This window comes from Drosophila virilis, chromosome 2 (genome assembly GCF_030788295.1).
Source record: "Drosophila virilis strain 15010-1051.87 chromosome 2, Dvir_AGI_RSII-ME, whole genome shotgun sequence".
Classification (NCBI taxonomy): Eukaryota; Metazoa; Arthropoda; class Insecta; order Diptera; family Drosophilidae; genus Drosophila; species Drosophila virilis.
The window spans coordinates 32570400-32589444 of record NC_091544.1 but is presented as its reverse complement, the minus strand read 5'-3'; the positions used below and the strand labels follow the sequence as shown (position 1 = coordinate 32589444).

General features: G+C 42.1%; 3 protein-coding genes and 1 long non-coding RNA gene across 10 annotated transcripts in view; 3 read left to right on the top strand and 1 right to left on the bottom strand.

The window, feature by feature from the left end:
- The first annotated feature begins 1563 nt into the window (after positions 1-1563).
- On the top strand, positions 1564-3913 carry LOC6632683 (major heat shock 70 kDa protein Ba). The gene has a single exon (XM_002056618.4). It carries the CDS (start codon positions 1800-1802, stop codon positions 3723-3725), a length of 1926 nt encoding a protein of 641 aa, XP_002056654.2. The 5' UTR covers positions 1564-1799; the 3' UTR covers positions 3726-3913.
- A 753-nt stretch (positions 3914-4666) lies between these two features.
- Positions 4667-6990, top strand: D1 (D1 chromosomal protein). 2 transcript variants are annotated; one of them, XM_002056617.4, is made up of 3 exons: positions 4667-4816; positions 4959-5596; positions 5679-6990. In XM_002056617.4, exons 2-3 carry the CDS (start codon positions 5140-5142, stop codon positions 6545-6547), a joined length of 1326 nt encoding a protein of 441 aa, XP_002056653.1. In that variant the 5' UTR covers positions 4667-4816; positions 4959-5139; the 3' UTR covers positions 6548-6990. The 2 variants fall into 2 exon arrangements, with proteins under 2 accessions (XP_002056653.1, XP_070063351.1); XM_070207250.1 differs by having other exon boundaries at positions 4749-4900.
- Positions 6991-7203: 213 nt separating this feature from the next.
- pum (pumilio) overlaps positions 7204-19045 on the top strand; it is a 231356-nt gene continuing 219514 nt past the window's right edge. For 5 of the 6 annotated variants that reach the window (XM_032433662.2, XM_070207247.1, XM_070207244.1 and 2 more), the window contains exons 1-3: positions 8515-8654; positions 10529-11838; positions 13804-14706. In XM_032433662.2, the coding sequence (XP_032289553.1) occupies positions 11530-11838; positions 13804-14706 (1212 nt within the window). In that variant the 5' untranslated portion in view covers positions 8515-8654; positions 10529-11529. Of the gene's footprint in view, positions 7295-8514; positions 8655-10528; positions 11839-13803; positions 14707-19045 lie in introns of those variants that run through there. The other variant, XM_070207245.1, reaches the window with a different exon arrangement.
- Positions 8238-8743, bottom strand: LOC116650302 (uncharacterized). Its single transcript, XR_004303281.2, has 2 exons — positions 8636-8743; positions 8238-8537 (listed from the first exon to the last, which is right to left on the bottom strand). It is a non-coding gene; the product is annotated as an uncharacterized lncRNA (long non-coding RNA).

Below are 19045 nucleotides of genomic sequence, written 5' to 3'. Positions count from 1 at the left end.
TAATTGCAGAGGATATTATAATTTTGTCGTGAAATGAGTAACGCATAGAAGGAGACATCACCGACCCCATAAAGTATATATATCTTTATCAGCATCAACAGCCGAGTCGATATAGCCAAGTCCGTCTGTTCGTCTGCCCGTCTGTCCGTCTGTCTGTTTCTATGCGAACTAGTCTCTCAGTTTCAAAGCTATCTTTATGAAACTTTGCAGTACATATGTCAAAAACAGCTGGATCGGACCACTATATAATAATATATCTGCCATAGGAAAAATCGGTCGAAAGTAAAGTTGTTGTATGAAAAAACATTTTGTTTATAAAGATATCTTAACCAAACTCGGCATTTATTAGTGTTACTATACTCCTCATATATAGGAGAAATCCTTTTAAGGTCGAACCATTATATCATATAGCTGCCATAGGAGCGATCGGTCGAAAATTAAGTTGTTGTATGGAAAACTTTTTGTGATTCAAGATATTTTGATTAAACACGGCATTTTAAGATTTTCCTAAGCTTCCTTCATTTTTGTAAAATATTATTTATTTCGGACTACTATATCGTATATCAGCCATAGGAACGATCGGTCGAGAACTAGGCTTTTGATTAGAAACCATTTTTGTTTAACAAGATATTTTGACCAAACTCGGCATTAAATATTTTCCCTGTGCTTCTTAGATACTATAAGCATTATGAAAAGGTTGGGACTGCAAGGGTATTATATCTTCGGTGTGCCGAAGATAGCATTTCTTTCTCGTTATAATTATCTTTCAAAATAAATTTGAGGTCAATCGGCTGATAAACATTTAGTTTCACACAACCGTTTCCGCTTATTTTCCCCACTTGTGGGTGGAAATTCCGAAAACCCCATCTAGCTATATTGAATATTTAAGGTTCACGGGCCGCATTTTAATCCCCGATCATTCAGTCAGAACACGTTTTCTATATAGAAAACTAAATACACTTATTACCTAGCAAAAACTAGGGAGCCCAGTTCGGTTTATTTGCTATAGTGTATATATTTGTTGATTTACACGTCGTTAAAGCAGCAACAAACTTTAAATGACAACTAGATTAGCATTCACGTGCATAGAACGAGTTTTTCGATTCAAACATATTTATGGACATGTATATGTATCTAAATTTGCTTCCAAAAATAGCCAATCAAGTCAGCATTCGCATTCGAATTCGCATTCGCACATAAATAAAATTCATACATCTATCTATTATTAGCATTTTGTTAAATATAACAAAATATAACAAAACAGTTGCCAACAATCTTTAAGTTCGTGTGAATTTTCTAGAATGGATAAAAGGTAAACACCAATTGTTGCTGTAGGTCAAAACGCACAACCGTTACTCTTTTTCCCTCTCGCTCTATCGGCAACACAGTAACAAAAGAAGGTTGGCTCTAGAAAAATCGAAGCATATTCGAGCTGTTCCCTCTCCCTCTAACACATAAGCAAACGCATCGAATGTACGCGTCGTTCGACGCGTTTCGAGAAGAGAGCGTCGAGAAATTTCGAAAAGAGAGCGCCGGGGTATAAATACGGCTGAAATTTTCTCTTCGCCACAATTGAATTCAAGCAAGCGACGTGATAACATCACAAACCAAAACAAGCGACTAGCTGAACAAGCTAAAAACACAAACTAAACGATTTAAAAGAATTTTAACTGAAGAATAAGTAAAATTCAAGTGAAAATAACCGTTTGAACAACAAGAAGGAAGAGATTTGCACAAGAAAAACAAGTAAACGCAATTTATATCAAGCGAAGAATCAAGGAGAACACACAGAACAGAGAATGCCAGCCATTGGTATTGATTTGGGCACCACGTACACGTGCGTGGGTGTCTATCAGCATGGCAAGGTGGAGATAATTGCCAATGACCAGGGCAATAGGACGACACCCAGCTATGTGGCTTTCACAGATTCGGAGCGTCTCATTGGCGACGCGGCCAAGAACCAGGTGGCGATGAACCCCAAGAACACAGTATTCGATGCGAAGCGTCTGATTGGTCGCAGGTACGATGATCCGAAGATAGCGGAGGACATCAAGCACTGGCCCTTCAAGGTGGTCAGCGACGGAGGCAAGCCCAAGATTGGCGTCGAGTTTAAGGGGGAGCAGAAGCGTTTTGCGCCCGAGGAGATTAGCTCGATGGTGCTGGTGAAGATGAAGGAAACGGCGGAGGCGTACCTGGGCCAGAGCATCACAGACGCGGTCATCACAGTGCCCGCCTATTTCAACGACTCGCAGCGCCAGGCTACCAAAGATGCCGGCCACATAGCCGGACTGAACGTGCTGAGGATCATCAACGAGCCGACGGCGGCGGCACTGGCCTATGGCCTGGACAAGAATCTGAAGGGCGAACGCAATGTTTTGATCTTCGATCTGGGCGGCGGCACCTTTGATGTCTCCATTCTAACCATCGACGAGGGCTCACTGTTCGAGGTGCGGTCAACGGCTGGAGACACACATTTGGGCGGCGAGGACTTTGACAACAGACTGGTAACCCATCTGGCGGAGGAGTTTAAGCGCAAGTACAAGAAGGATCTGCGCTCCAATCCTCGCGCCCTGCGCCGCCTGCGCACTGCGGCGGAGCGAGCCAAGCGCACGCTCTCGTCGAGCACAGAAGCTACCATTGAGGTGGACGCGCTGTTCGAGGGCCACGACTTCTACACGAAGGTGAGCCGTGCCCGGTTCGAGGAGCTGTGCGCCGATCTGTTCCGCAACACACTGGCGCCAGTGGAGAAGGCGCTCAACGATGCCAAGATGGACAAGCAGCAGATCCACGATATTGTGCTCGTCGGTGGCTCGACACGCATTCCCAAGGTGCAGAGCCTGCTTCAGCAGTTCTTCGGCGGCAAGAGCCTCAACCTTTCCATCAATCCCGACGAGGCGGTGGCCTATGGCGCCGCAGTCCAAGCAGCCATACTTAGCGGCGACCAGAGCGGCAAGATCCAGGACGTGCTCCTGGTGGACGTTGCGCCCCTTTCGTTGGGCATCGAGACTGCCGGCGGCGTCATGACCAAGCTGATTGAACGCAACTCCCGGATCCCGTGCAAGCAGACGAAGACCTTCTCAACGTACTCTGACAACCAGCCGGGCGTCTCCATTCAGGTGTACGAGGGCGAGCGCGCCCTCACGCAGCACAACAATTCGCTGGGCACGTTCGATTTGTCTGGCATACCGCCGGCACCGCGTGGCGTGCCCCAAATCGAGGTCACCTTCGACATGGACGCCAATGGTATCCTGAACGTGACGGCCAAGGAGATGAGCACCGGCAAGGCCAAGAACATTACCATCAAGAACGACAAGGGCCGCCTCTCGCAGGCAGAGATCGACCGCATGGTGAACGAGGCCGAGCGCTACGCGGACGAGGATGAGAAGCACCGAGAGCGCATCACGGCTCGCAACAGCCTCGAGAGCTACGTCTTCGGCGTCAAGCAGGCCGTGGAGCAGGCCAGTCCTGACAAGCTGAGTGACAGCGATAAGTCCTCCGTGCTGGACAAGTGCAGCGAGACCGTCAAGTGGCTCGACGCCAACACCACAGCCGACAAGGAGGAGTTCGAGTACAAACTAAAAGAGCTCACCCAGCACTGCTCTCCCATCATGACCAAGCTCCACCAGCAGGGACAGCCTCAAGGAAACGCCAACTGTGGTCAGCAGGCGGGCGGCTTTGGTGGTGCCGGTGGCTACCAAGGACCCACCGTGGAGGAAGTCGATTAAATTGCATTCCCCAGCATTCTAGTATTTAGTTGAAGCTTTATGTTCCTCCGACTGATCAAGGTTTTTGGTTGAGATATCTCATTTTATGCCAAACACTCACTAGTTAAGAGAATTAATTGTTAAACTATTCCTAAGTTAGCAACAAATTATAGAATAAAACATTAATTTATTATTTTCAAAAGAAGAAACTCAATTGTCTTTGAATTTCCTTTGCTTGGAAAGGGTTCAATATGTAATTTTCGCTCAGATTTTCTTTGTATTTAAAAGTGAATGAAAAGCTCGAGCCGGAAAGGTCATTCGCATGGAAATGGCTGGAATTTGGGCGTAGCCGCTGGGGAATATTTAAATAGGTAGAAGTTGTTAATTTTTAATGTTAATTGTTTAGTTATCAATGTACAATTATAATAACTAGAGAACATACAAATTTGGCGTATTAAGAAAACCAAACAAATTTTATGAAATCGCGACAAGACCTAACTCTTTATCTTGATGAAGATATATACAAAAATATTTATATATGTGTGTATTTTATGGGGTCGGAGATATTTCTTTCTCTCTTAGCCCATTTTCAATAAGTTTCGACTATTTTCTAGAAACTTCTTTACTTTGAGTTGTCATGGCGATGTATTCAAATTGTGTTTATTCGATTCACAATGAATTTAAATCAAATTAAAGCGCGCGCGCTGCTGTTTAGAAACAATCGATAACAAATGCCAAACAAGTTGGCAACGCCAACTGCGTTAATATTAAGTTGTGCCGGCCGGCATAAAATTGAAATCAATTCTGCCTTGCTTTCCTTACGTGCCGTATTAAAAGCTGTGGATTTTAACAAAAGTAAATTCAGCGCAGCGAGAGCAACGTTTTTAAATTTACAATACAAAAAACAATAAAATTTTCACCAGCTTTTTCTCAGCCGATATCAGTGTATATGTCAGTGTGTGTGTCTCTGTCAGTGTGTGTGTGTGTGCCTATCGATAGACCGTGCCCCGACGCTGCGACGAAGAAGGTACAGATAGTGAGTAGCAAAAAGACGCCGTAGCCGTTTTTCATTTTCGGAGGGATTTTCTAAGCGTGCCTGCCATTTGCAATAAGTAATTAAATGTGTGAAAAAAAATGCAGAATTTATGCGAATTGTGAACAAAATAATACACGTGCCAAGAAACGTTGAATCCGCGGTAATAAATATATTTTGCAACCCGAAATAAATATTTTTTTTTTTGTATTTTGACGCAGCGCAAATCGCAAGTTGAGCACACAAAAATAAGAAGGCAAGCGCAAAAGGAAACACCGAAACGGCGAATACGAAGTACGCACAAATTATTTGAGGCAAGAATTGTGTGTGCATCCAGATCTGAAGCCGACGACGCAGCTTTCTGAAAAAGCGCGCGCATAGAATAAAAAAATTAACGAAAAAATGGAGGATACTGCGGTGGCCAAAAAGCGCGGACGCCCATCAAAGTTGGCGACGGGCGCTGCAGCTGCAGCGCCGGGCAGTCCCGGCGATAGCAACATTCCAACAATACCCAAAAAGCGCGGTCGTCCGCCCAAGGTCAAGGGTAGTGGGCGTGGCAGGCCGCCAAAGTCCGCAGCCGCTGCGCAAAACAGCGATAACGAGGATCTCGACCAGGATGAGCTGGGCGAGGCCAACGGCGATCTGGCCATGCCGTCATTAAAGGTCAAGGCACGCGGTCGTCCGCGCAAAAGTGGCCCACCTGTACAAGTGCAGGAGAACAGCGGCAACGATGACGACGACATGGATTCCTCGACCGATGAGAAGCCGCCGGTGAAGCACCAAAAGTCGCCATCTTCGGCCTCCAAGCGCCGCAAGCTGGGACGACCCCAAAAGCATAAGCCCAGTGAAGATGAAGATGGTCAGTGTGGCTAGTACAGTTTGCACTGGATGTGATGAACTGCATATTTCTATATATAAATTACCTTTGTACTCTCACACAGAATTCGATGATGACGATGAGGAGCCACGTCCAGTGGGTCGTCCATCCACTGGAGCCGTCAACTTGAACATTGTGCGCACCGGACGCGGTCCTGGACGCCCCAAGAAGAATGCATCGGCTGGTAGCGGAAAGCGTTCCGCGTCGGCCGCTGCCGCCGAATCAAATAGCGATGATGCACCCACTGTGCCCAAGAAACGTGGACGCCCGCCACTGTCGAACAAGCCGGCCGCGTATGTGCCATCTGGTAGACCACGTGGACGCCCAAAGGCCCAAGCCGCACTCGTCAAGTCCGCTGCCGATGACGATGATGACCAGTCACAGCAGCCGGACGATGATTCCGATGAGGATGATGTGGAACCTGTTGATGCCGAGGAATCGACGGCAGTGGCTGCAGCTACGACCACGCCAAAGAAACGCGGACGTCCCTCATTGGCGGGTAATCAGAGCTCATCGGGCAAGCCGCGCGGTCGGCCCAAGTTCAAGAAGTCGCCCACCAATCAGGCGGATGACGATGGCGACGATCAGGATTCAACTGGCGATGTGGCTGGTGACGAGTCCAACGGGAATGTTCCCAAAAAGCATGGACGAACTATATCGGGCAAACGCGGACGCCCAAAGTCAGCCAAAACAACGGATTTGAATGGCGACGACAGTCTAAGTGGCGATGCTGACGACGACAATGACGGAGCCAATGACGACGGCGGCGATGATGAATCCGATGAGCCAGCGAAGCAGCAGACGGGCATCAAGGATTCAAAATCGGAACGCAAGGAATCCGATTCGCCAGAGAATGGCGATGGAGATACCGCCAACGATAATGATGGATCCGTTGAGTGCATCTCCGATGAGCCATCCTGGGCTGGCGCCTAATTTTAGTAGTATTTAAGCAACAACACATTTAATTGGACATAAAAACAAAGCAAATAGCAAGAGGAAACCCTAAGAACAGACAACCTTGTACCCATTAACCACATCTGGAGTACTCTAGGAGGTAGTTATTCGATCAAGATCAATCAATTTTCCCAAAAATGAAAAAAAAATCAAACAAATCACATTTTGTCATGTTTTTTTATGTTAAATTCACCCCCCCCCCCCCCCTCAGTCCCTCGCACCCTCAAACTTATATATAATTCCAAAAAAAGAAAATATTTCATCTTATTCCATTACTATATAAAATTGATTTCAAATTTTGTTTCATTTTGGCTTAAATACATAATAGAAATACATTAAATATAATTGTAGTGGCTTGTGGAAACACAAGTGGAAATAATTCATTTTATTCAATATATAAAAATAAAGAAATAGATGATAAACACAACGTTTTTCTAAGAGCCCGCTTGCCAATTATTTAAATAGTACCGCGCTTTGCATTAACAGTCGTGGCATATGTCGATTATTGGTTAACATAAATAGTCGATAGATTGGCATTGCTGTTAAATTTGCCCACAAAAATAAAACAGCTGGAGGTTGCAGGAAAGCCGCAAATAAGAATCTATCGCATTCGCATTCTATCGATACAGACTGTCTATCGACTGCAAATTTGTAGTCAGTGTAAATCGTTTGTAAGAACAGCGTGTTTGTAATACATACATCTGTAAATTTTTCAAATAAGCTAAGGTGAATAATATTTAATACCTACGTGAGGCACACATATCTAATATAATATTAATTAAGTTACTTAAGCACCGTGTGTTAAAGTTGTACGCGTGCAAAACGCAAAACATTCTGGCTGACTCTGCGTGCGGCTTCCCATATTCGGTTTTGCGTTAATTTGCAAACAAGCCAAATAAAAAAAAAGCACCAAACAGCTAACATAGGATAATCAAAGAGTTTTCAAAATGCATGCACACATTTCCGCATAATGTTTGTTTTGTTTTAATGCGCGAGCAGCAGAAAAAATGCCGCAGAATTGATAAAAAAAATGCCGCTAACAAAAACAAAACAAATACACAGGCAAACGGCGGCTGCAGCATTTTGTGTATGAGTGTGTTAACGCGTGTGTGTGTGTGTGTGTGTATTTGCATCTAATCAAATTTTATACGCGCTCCAAATCGATTAAAATGTTTGTTTTATGTAAACATGCTTTAATGAATCTATTAAAATGGTCCAGGCACAGCAAATGTAATTAATTTACAAATAGGCTCGTGTGCACGCAAATGCGTATGTGTGTGTGTGTGTGTGTGTGTGTGTGTGATGTGTGCGTGTTTGACTTGCGTTTTTTTTGCGAGTTACGCATCTATTGAATAACTTCGACAGTTGATGCTTGAAAAAGTTTTTCATTTGAACTACATGTGCCAATTTTTATTGATAAATTTAGCTAAATGTAATTTCGCAAATTTACTAAATTGTGGCAACCCTGCAGGCATTGTGCACTTGTACTCGAGCAGCTGTTCAATTGCTCTTGTTGTTGCTACCTCGTCTCTGTTTATCGGGATGCGTGCGGCAGCGCGCGCTTAAACAATTTAAATCATTTGACGAAAAATATATAGTGCGTGCATGCAGTCCGGCCTATCGGTATCTTAAGTTGTCGGTCGCTCATATAGAAAAAATGTAAAGCAGCAATGTTTTTTTATGTTTAATATATCAACAGTATTGCAGCTGCAGTCTCTGTTAAGCTGCTAATATTCTTGTTAATAGAATTTGTTTTGCCATTTTCAACATTGACAAAATTTGGTCACACTTTTTTGCGGCACATGCTCTCTCTGCCGCGTTCTCTCTTTATGTCTGTCGCTCTGAGCGCAATCTCCTGCTGGTTTTGTGTGTTTTCGACGCTGGCGCTGTGTCTTTGCATTCGCATTCGCTTTATTATCGTTCTCGCGACGACGACGTCGAAGAATTCTTAGCCGTATTCTTCTTCATCCTGTGTAAATAATTGTAATTTAAATAATTTAAATTAAACACAAAAACCACGCAAAACTAATAAGATAAGCAAGCTGAGGGCATTTCGCGCGTGTTTACCAAGTCATTAAGTGCATGTGTAAGTGCCGAAAAAAAAAAGAAAACTATACTATATAGAAATATTCAATTCTATACATATTCAATTTTTCGTTTCGAGACATTTTTGCTCGCCTGCCTCTTTTTTACATTGTCATCGTCGTTTCCTTCTTGCTGCGACTGCGGCGGCGGCTGCAAAAATTTGTTATATATACAAACACATGTGTATATATACGTGTGTGTGTGTGTGTGTGTGTCTTATATACATATGTAAATCCAGACGAGCATCGGCTGCACAAACACACTCATATTTAGACGCACACGGCCGATTTATACATATGTACACACATATATGTACATATAAACATGTATAAATAGTCGCAAAAACTCAAAAAAGAAATAATTGTAAGTTCTGAGCGAACACGCTAGTCGCGTGCGTCGCTGCTTAAAATAAAAGGTAAAAATCAATTAAATGCTTCCTTTTATGCGTGTGTTTCCCTTTGGTTTTGCACTACATTTTTTTAAAACTGCCTGTAAAAAAAAATTATTTTTCCGATTGGTTCGCAAAATGCCCAGAACCTTCTTGTTTGTGTGCGTGCGTGCGTCCGTGTGTGTGAGTGAGTTTGTCGTCGTCGTCTGTCCGTTCGTCCATTATCCGCCCGTGCCTTGTTTCATTTTCTTCCTTGTCAGCGGCAGCCATTTGCTTCTTCTTTACATTTGCACGGCAGTGTTTAAAATATTTTATTTCGCTTACGCTCTTGTACTGCACGTTGCGCTCTTGCTCTCTCGCCGTGTCCCCTGCATTTGTATACAATAATTTTCCCAATAAGAGCGCCGCTGTCGCCGCCGACGCATAAATAAACAAATTGACTACGAAATTTTGTTAAGTACGTATTTAAATGAATTAAACAACTTTGTTTTTCATTTGTTGTACATTCTTACGTATTTAATAAATATTCACGGCTGCGCTTGCCACACCCCCCTTATAGTTGCTTTGCGCATCGTTCGCTTCGGGCTCCTTTTTATGCTGTTTGTTCTCGTGCTTTTGTTTTTCACATGTCTCTTTTTGGCGTTTATCTTTATGTTTGTTTTTGTATCGACTGCTCGCGCGCGTGTGTGTGTGTGTGTGTGTGTGTGTGTGAGTGAGGCCCCCGCTGGGCGCTGCGGTTTCGCACGCTGCACTTGTCTTTTGCCTTTGCTCTGGGTGCTCTCTTTGGCTGTTGGTGGGAGGGGAATAGGGTGTGGGCAAACTGTCGCTGGATTTGCCTGCTCGCGCGCATATAAACAACAGAGAAACAGACGACGGACGGGCCGATTGCTTACATATTTTGTAACTTAACCTCAAAACGTTGCGGCCGCTGTTGCCGGCTGCCGTTCACTTCGCCTTCGTTCCGTTCCGTTGTTGTTGTTCTTCTTCTTCTTCGTCGTCTTCTTCTTGTTGCTGTGTGTATATGTTAATTTATATGTTTTTCCTTTAGCCTGCCCCCTTCGGCTGCTGTCGTTTTCTTTTTCGTACTTTTCGCAGCGCATGATTCAGCGTCGCCGCCGCGTTGTTCTTTGCAATTGCTGCCGATATTCGGCTTTAGCTTCGACTATTGCTCCTGTTTCTCTCTTCTTCGTCTTGCACGTTTTCTGCTTTGTTATTGTTTTCGTAACGCGGCAGAGGCTCATTTAAAATTTTGAAGCTTTTGTTAAACATATTCTTGAGCTGGTTATCTGTCTGCCCCGTCCCTTACGTTATCTTGGTTTCTCTACCATGACCAGCTCAAAGTAGGCACAGTGGTTCTTATCTAATTGAAAATGTATTGAATTGAATATATCGATAAAATGCTTAATTATCGATGCCTAATGGAATTTTTTAACATGCTTTATTATAAAATATGTAATAATACTCTTTTATGTACTTTCTCTTTGCAGTTTGTGTATATTTTCATCATTAAAACGCCGTGTAAATTAAAATCATCCTAATTATAATTCAAATTCAAACAACCCCAACAACAACAACTTCAAACATAAAATCAACAACAAAAAATTTCAATCGATCTGTAAAAAATAATATATATGAAATTTGTAATTTTTTAACCAGTTCTCATACGTATATATTGAATGCATTACAAAGAAAAAAGTTAATTTGTTTGGTACCACTGTGTAAAGTATTATTCATAATTTGTGTTAAATAGTGTACATTTTTGTAAAAAAAAAAAAAACCAAACCAAACCAAACGTGCAAGTTTTTTTTCGAGTGTAAACAAATACAAACGATAAATGTAATTAAATATCTCAAATCACTGTAAATTAATATTTAATATTAAGAAAGAGCAAAGTGTGGTTTTCTATGCATGTATAAAACAACAACAACAACAACAACAACGACGAGAAAACAAAAAAAAAAAACAAACAAAAAACACGAGAAATTGAATTAACGGTACCCCCTTAATGTGTCATTTGCATAGCTCTCGCCCCACTGTGCACGCGACGTGTTTGCAATTTTTTTAAATTGTAGCCGCAACGAAACGTCGTCCAGTTGCTTTTAAACTGTTGTTCTCGTTCCGTCAAATTTTTTGTACGTTTTTGTTTTTTTTTTTTTTTTAAATTTTATTTGGTTTTTGTTTGTTTTTGCAATACGCGACAAGTCGTCAGCTGAGCGTGCAGCAAACAGCCGCCAAAATTGAGCTGTTAAGCGCGCCCACAATTTCGATATCGACGGTAGTGCCCACCACGTCGCCATCGCCGCAGCATCATCTCCAGCCGCAGCCGCAGCAGCAGCAGCAGGGGCCGTATCATCAACAGCAGCAGCAGCAGCAGCAGCAGCATTACGGGCAGCCCCAACTGCCGCCGCTGCCCTCACCATACTTTCAGCATCTGCAACAACAACAGCAACAGCAGCAGCAACAGCAGCAACAACAACAGTTACAACACATGAAGTTTCTGGGCGGCAATGATGATCGCAACGGACGCGGCGGCGTCGGCGTTGGCAGCGACGCAATCGTCGTAGGCGGCACACGCGGCTCCAATTCGCAGGACGTGGACGCAGCGAGCGCTGCGGCAGCCGCTGCTGCCGTTGGCTTCGTTTTTCAACAGCGCCCCTCGCCCGGTGGAGGCGCTGGCGTCGGCGTCGGACCCGTTGGCTCCACCTTGCAAGACGCCGCAGCCGCCGAATATGCGGCGCACTTTGCCCAAAAGCAGCAACAGACGCGATGGGCATGCGGCGACGAGCACGGCATCGATGTGAGTATATAAACAGAAAGAACTATTTATCTATGTATGTACATATGTGTACACATATATATGTATATAAGCATGTATAGTCATGTACAAACATGTTAGATTTGGCTCGGCGCCAAAGCAAAAGCAAAGCCATAGGACAGTTGCATGGAGTAGGGTGGGGTCGGATTAGGGCGGAGGGGTAGGTTTTGCTCTCTGGCATTATTTGTTGTTGAGCTTCTTGTTTTGGTCACTTAGATGTCTCCATTATGTATATAATACATATGCAAATAGATTTGAGCCGCCTCTGGAGCAGCTGATCGCCAGTGTTGCATAGTCTTGTCAAAAAGTTATCGATTAATTTGCGCAAACAGAGAGTCTCAGCCGTTATTCACACTATTCTCAAAGCTAGAAGGTGTTTCTTTAGTAGTTTAGTAGTTTCAGATATAAAACTGGCAGATATGTAAAAAAAAAGATTATTTGTTAATCGCAATTAAACATTTTATAGCCTGATTTTACTATGCTCCAAATAAGTTACATTCACAACATTCTGCGATAGTTGTTGTCAAAAATACCGCTTCTTTAAATAAACAGCTCAACGGATTGATTTGATTTACATATTAAATCATCGAATTGTCAAATAGGGGCTGTATTTAATGGACTCTTTGCTGGATTTGGTCATCTTTAAATGTTAAAAACTGTGTATCCCACAGTTAAAATTTTAAAATTTTGTGGAAAAACGTTCAGACAACAAATTTGTAATTCGCAGTAGAATTATGCTATTAGAATATAAAACTTTCAGAAAGTCCAACAAATAAGTTAACTGAAATTCTTAAATGTGAAATATATCATAAAAAGATAATATTGTCTCCGTTAAAAATGAGCATACGTTTGAACACTTCAAAACTGAAAAGAAAATGAATTGAGTTCCATGTTCCCTTTAACGAGATTTAAGGGCCGATAAACTAAATTTGATTTGTTTACTTTTGTTTTAAGCTCTTGCAACAATTTTGTTTTCATTTAAAACATTCTCGCACAAATACTTTTAAACGCGCAACGGTTCCAACATTTTTCAGAATTTTTAAATCAGAATTTCATATATATATTTCTTTGTTTTTTTTTTTTTAAAAGCAGTTTAAAGAATTTTTTGCTGTGTGCCCATTCTTCATCGCATTCTTTTCTGCAGCAGCTTCCGCTGCCTGGAGCCTCTGTTTTTTTTAGATTTTGCTGCTTTCCTTGCAGCCTCTTTTGCTGAATATACCCTGTAGCCAAGGTTGTGCAGTGGGTGTATATGTTGATGCGTAACATTAAAGTGGCTTATGTGTAGAATTATAGTTGATATTTGCTTTTGGGGGCAGAGTTTGCAAAAATTGACAACCGAAATTCGAGTAAATTATTCAGGAAAAGTTCGTCACGCTAACTTTAAAACAGAACTATTATTTTAGTTGGTAGAAACAAATATTTTATTGAAGAAATTGTAGAAATTTGTGATCATTCGGATGCCAAATTTAAAGCTAAATCAGGCAAGAATATAATCAAAAGTAGCTAAAAAAGAGCTCAAGTAAAGTTAAATTTTTGCATAGTCTCTATTTTTATCCTATTGAAGTTATATTTTCGACGTATCGTATAGGGTAACTACAAGTCGCGATTGCCTCTTTTTGCTACCACTTTGACTTCCGTTGTGATACTTTTTCCATGGCAAATGCCAAATAAATGTAAGAGAAGTACGAGCTGTGAATTTGTTGCTCTGTCTGGAGGTTATTCAGTTTTATTAAGGCCAACTTGTGACGATGGTCGGTCTTGGGAGGGGGGGGCTTTGGGTTTGGGTGTTCATGGGGAGCTCACTTCCAGGCGCTGCCAAAAGGTTGCATAAACAGCAACCAACTTGGCAGCGTGCAAGCGACATTTTGTTCTATTTTTAGTCATTTCAAGGATAAACGGACTACATATTTTTATATATATATATATGTATCTTTATGTCACTTTCAGAATCCGGATAAATGGAAATACAATCCACCCATGAATCCGGCGAATGCCGCGCCCGGCGGCAACAACGGCGGCCCAGGAGCCATAGGCACCATTGGCATGGGTGCAGGCAGCGGGCTGGGCGGCATGGGCGCCGGCAGCGGCACCAACGGCGGGGGATTGCATCATCCATCGATGGCGGCCGCAGCGGCCAATATGGCTGCCATGCAACAGGCGGCCGCCGTGGCCAAGCACAATCACATGATGTCGCAGGCGGCCGCCGCAGTTGCAGCCCAACAGCAACAACAACAACAGCAACAACAGCAGCAACAACAACAAAATGCGCAGGGACCGCCGCATCATCTTATGGGCGGCGGCAATGGGCTGGGCAATGGCAATGGACTAGGCGGTCTGGGTCAGCCGCATCCCGGCCAGCAGCTACAACAACAACAACAGCAGCAGCAGCAACAGCAGCAGCAACAACAACAACAGCAGCAGCAGCAGCAACAGCAACAACAACAACAACAGGGCCAACAACCCGGCCAGGCACATCTCGGTCAGCATCAATACAATTCGAATCTGCTCAGCCATGTGATGAACAACCAGGTGGCCGCTGCCGTTGCCGCTGGCGCCACCATGGGCCATATGCCGCCCTACGCCCAGTCGGCTGCTAGCGGCAGCATGTACGATCATCATGGCGGTAGCGCACTGCATCCGGGCATGAATGGCGGCATGCCGAAGCCGCCGCCACCGCCGCTGGGTCCGCCCGGTGGTCCACAGGATTTCGTCTATATGGGCGGGCAGCCGCATGCCGCTGCCGCTGCTGCCGCCGCTGCGGCCATGGGCGCAGCTCTGATGCCGCCGCAGAATCAGTATATGAACAACTCGGCGGCAGCAGCCGTCGCCGCCGCCAATCGGAATGCAGCGGTGAGTAGACGAATCGGGCGAATATACATACATATGTTTATATATATATATATATATATATATATATATATATATATATATATTTAAAAGAGTCTGGACGATCAGCTTTCCGTAGGAAAAAGCTTTGAGCTTCGACTATGTGAAAATGTTGGTCAATGTTTTTATGAAAATAAGTCAGCAAATGTGACGTCATAAGCCTGTGTGGCTTAGTTGCTTAAGCGTCGCACCCTGGAGGGTGAGTACGCTGGTTCAAACTGTCAAAGTTAAAAGCATCGCAAAGAAGGCTTTGACTCGGTTGACGCCGTATAATTTCTTGTTTATATACACATCCATGTTAACTAACAAGCGCTTAGATAAGCTTCCAATTGGAGCTAATCAATTTGATTTGTTTTCCCACTTCTGTTGATATCATCAATTTTGATTGATGATGATTAAAATGTGCTAGGTCTAGCATTTGGGTCAATTGTGTGTGAAATATTTAACTACTATGAATATGAAACATAGGCACAGATAATACAAAACGTGTTTCGAATTTGAAGCCATATGAACCGGTTCGAATTTTCAAGTTCATGATGTTTCTTTTAGCCTGACAGCTAGACCTAGCCTAACTTTAGCCAAACCATATTTATCAAATTGTGGGACTAAAGAACACTGTAAAATAAATATTATTTTAATCAAATCCAATTCCTGTTGATAGTCCCTGTGATAAGTCCTCAATATTCAGTTTTTTTTAGCGTTAAGTATATTTTTCTGTTCGATGTGCATATTAGATAATATTTGTTATCGCACAACGAGCTGGTTCTCTATAAATGTCATTCTCTGGTTTTTGTTGACATTGGGGGCAGCCGGCCACAAATAAAGCTCTAGACTGTTTTAACCCTGCCCTCACTATTCAATAAAACTGTTAGTTCTGACCGACTGAGTGATGATTGACTGATTGATTGACTGATTGTCTTACCGACTGGTTGACTGATGGATTGAATGACTGACTGTTTGATTGACTGACCGACTGACTGACTAACTGACTGATTGACTGACTGACTTACTGACTGACGGACTGACCAACTAACTGATTGATTAACTGACTGACTGATTGACTGACCGACTGTGTGACTAATTGACTGATTGTCTGACCGACTGACTGTTTAAAACTGATTGTTCTGACCGACTAAGTGATTGACTGGCTAACTGTCTGATTGACTAACTGACTGATTGATTGACTGACCGACTGACTGTCTGACTGATTGACTGACTGTCTGACTGAGAATTTTTTGGGCTAAGTTTTAAATTTTGCCCGAGTTTGGCAAAGGTTAATTATAAACGAAAGTCTTACTAACATGAGCGGAATGCATTGATTCAAACACTTGCTATATATATATTTTTTTTAATAGAATTGTAGATCAAGATGGGTAAATTTCATCCTTCAACGGGCGCGTAAAGGTAATATCTAAAATATGTAGCTCAAAACGTTCCACGGGCAAGGCCGGGTAATGTTCGCAAGGTTATATATATTATGTGATATAATATTATCCCACCTGGAATCTGAACACTAAACGCAGCCAACGGCTAAACCTAAACTTCAAGCCTTAACAAAAGTATCTTACGGACAATTCAATATTTGGACTTCAAAGTTTTTTCACCGCTTCTTTTTCTGTAGCCAAGTTTTTCACCAACTTCTCTTTTTGCCTGCGGAGAAAAAGATTTCCACAGTTTACTTTTATGTTAGTTGCACTTTTAGTTTTGGCCATTTCGGGCTCGTATCGTAAAATTTGTTCATGAGTGTTTGGTTAATCAATAATTTCGTTGGCTTTTATGGTTAGTTGTATACAGTCCCCCTCCGCCGTCCCCCGAAAGAAAAGCCCACCCCAAAAATGTTGTAGCCGTAAATTGCAAAGTTTTTCGTTTTTCTCCTACATGTTTTTCATTTCTGAATTTGTGTTTGTTTCTTCGTTTTCGGCCCTTTCAAGTTTTGCCTCATAGACATATCATAAAATTGATGATTGTTATTGCTCGGTTTTTCTATTTTCCTTATATTTTCCATTTTTTCGCCCATGTGTGAAATACCTTTTTCGTTGTGTACGTGCCGAATGAATTGTTTTTCACATACACGAATTTATTGTCGGGCTAGACGCAGGATGGGCCAGAAAGAATGTCTTAAGGATTATTGTGCAATACTTGTTAACGGTTTTGCTTAGGGGCAGTTAGCAGGAGAGTGTTAGCCTCTTTTTAGGGGGAGTTGGAGACAATTTCGCATATAAGCTCGGATATTATTAGCTTTTGTTAGGGGCTTTAACTTGATAAGATTTATTAAGAAGCCTTTTATTAAATGTGGATAAAATACTTATTTGCTTGTTTTTTTTTTTTTGAGGTAATGGAAATCCTGAAAAGTCCTTCAAATAAACACATAAAATGAGTCGGTTCTGCGAATTTATCGCTTAATATTTACAGCTATAAATTATATCAAGCTATCAATGTTGCTTGACCAAACTCATCGTTTATTGCTTTTGATATGTTTCCCATTTATAAGTATACGGAAAATCCTATTAACATCGGACCACTATATTCTTATATATAGCTCCCATAGGAGCGATCGATGGAAAATTAAGTTGTTCTATCAAAAACTCGGCACTTATAAGTTTTCAGATGCTCCCTACAAATATACAAAATCGTATCCACATTGGAATGTTATATCATATAGCTACCATAGGAACGATCGGTCGAAAGTGAGGTTTATGTATAAAAAACCCATTAAAGATAGGTATAAGGGTATATTGTATTTGTGCAAAATCCAAATGTATGTAACAGACAGAATGAAGCATCTCCGACCCCATAAAGTATATATATTCTTGATCAGCATCAATAGCCGAGCCATGTCCGTCTGTCTGTCTGTCCGTCCGTATGTATGAGCGCAAGGATCTCAGAACCTATAAGAAAATGAAATTTTAGATGTAGGTGCTCCTAGTGCCTGCGCAGATAGAGTTTGTTTATGATAATCGATAACTTACTCCGTTTCCAAGCAATCGATAAAAATCGATATCGACATCCTGTTTTGTTGGCAATCTTGGTAAATAATAATAGCTAGAGTCACCAAACTTGACATATATGTAGCTTCTAAAATAGAATATGTATATGCAAGAAGAGGGTTCAGCGTATCCCCTAGTCGGGAGCGCCCGACTAGAACCTCTTGTTATACCCTGAATCCATTAAAAATGGGTAAACAGGGTATATTGTATTTGTGTAAAATATAAATGTATGTAACAGGAAGAAGCACTCCAACCCCATATTGGTCAATTTTGGTAATTAATAAGAGCTAGAGTCACCAAACTTGACATAAAGCTTCTAAAATAGAATATATATACATATGCTGACTAGAACCTCTTACTTGTTTTTTTGGTTAATCAAAAGCTTGTCGATTATTTTTATTCTGAAAATTTCTAAAAATAGAAGTAGAAAAGGGGGCGGGTCTGTCATTTAATCGCTCCCTACTTCTACCTATAAATTATTTGAATAGTTTTTATAGAATAATCTATTCTTTAGTTTTTGGCAATTTAGTAGCCATAGATTTGATTCGTAAGATGGGTTCTTGATCAACAATTTTCATTTTTGGCATAACATAAATTCTGGCTTCAAGATTTTCTTGCTGCATTCCATTTGCCTTTCTAAATTGTTCTTTTAATAAGCCTCGAAAGTCGATTTATCAATTTAGCAATGATTTTTTTTTTTACCGTATTGGTTATTTTAGGTTTTGGCTCTTCTCGCCTCTTCTGCGAATTCGCTTCTGCTTCTTGCTAGCCAGCTGGCTGTTGTTTTTAATCTTGAGACACGTTTTGAAGCTTTGTCTCTTTGCTTTGCTGATGGCTTCTTGATTGTCTCGCACTTCTTTCGCAGCCCCCCTCCGTGCCTCTCTATTCCTCTGTCCGTCTGTTTATAGTTCTCTGTTCTGTTCCGCTAACAAATGCATTCCGGTTGCAATTTTCTGCCTTATAAGCGTTACACACACACACACACACACACACACACACACACACTCAGGCGAACGCACACGCACACATGTGAGGCGGTTCTGTGCAGGCATTCGTTTGCAGTACTCAGAAACCACTCGCATTTATAAATAAAAGAATTTAATACTCGACATGGACTTAATGAGCTCTTAGCTGGCTCCACTTGCAGTTTTTTTTTCTACCTGTACTTCTAACTCAACCGCCTCCTGTTTCGCTGCTTCGTCGCGTTGTTGTTGCTGTGTCTCAAATGTTTATAAAAAAAAAGAAGCAATTTTAATTAAAGAATTTCACTCGCTGAGGTTGTTTCTGCCTTAGAAGAAGAAGCGGCTTGTCGTTAA

Bases quoted from the DNA above. Each gene is read 5' to 3' on its own strand.
- LOC6632683 (XM_002056618.4), top strand. From the start codon at position 1,800: ATGCCAGCCATTGGTATTGATTTGGGCACCACGTACACGTGCGTGGGT.
- D1 (XM_002056617.4), top strand. From the start codon at position 5,140: ATGGAGGATACTGCGGTGGCCAAAAAGCGCGGACGCCCATCAAAGTTG. The intron at 5,597-5,678 runs GTCAGTGTGGCT...ACTCTCACACAG, and splicing joins GCCCAGTGAAGATGAAGATG to AATTCGATGATGACGATGAG.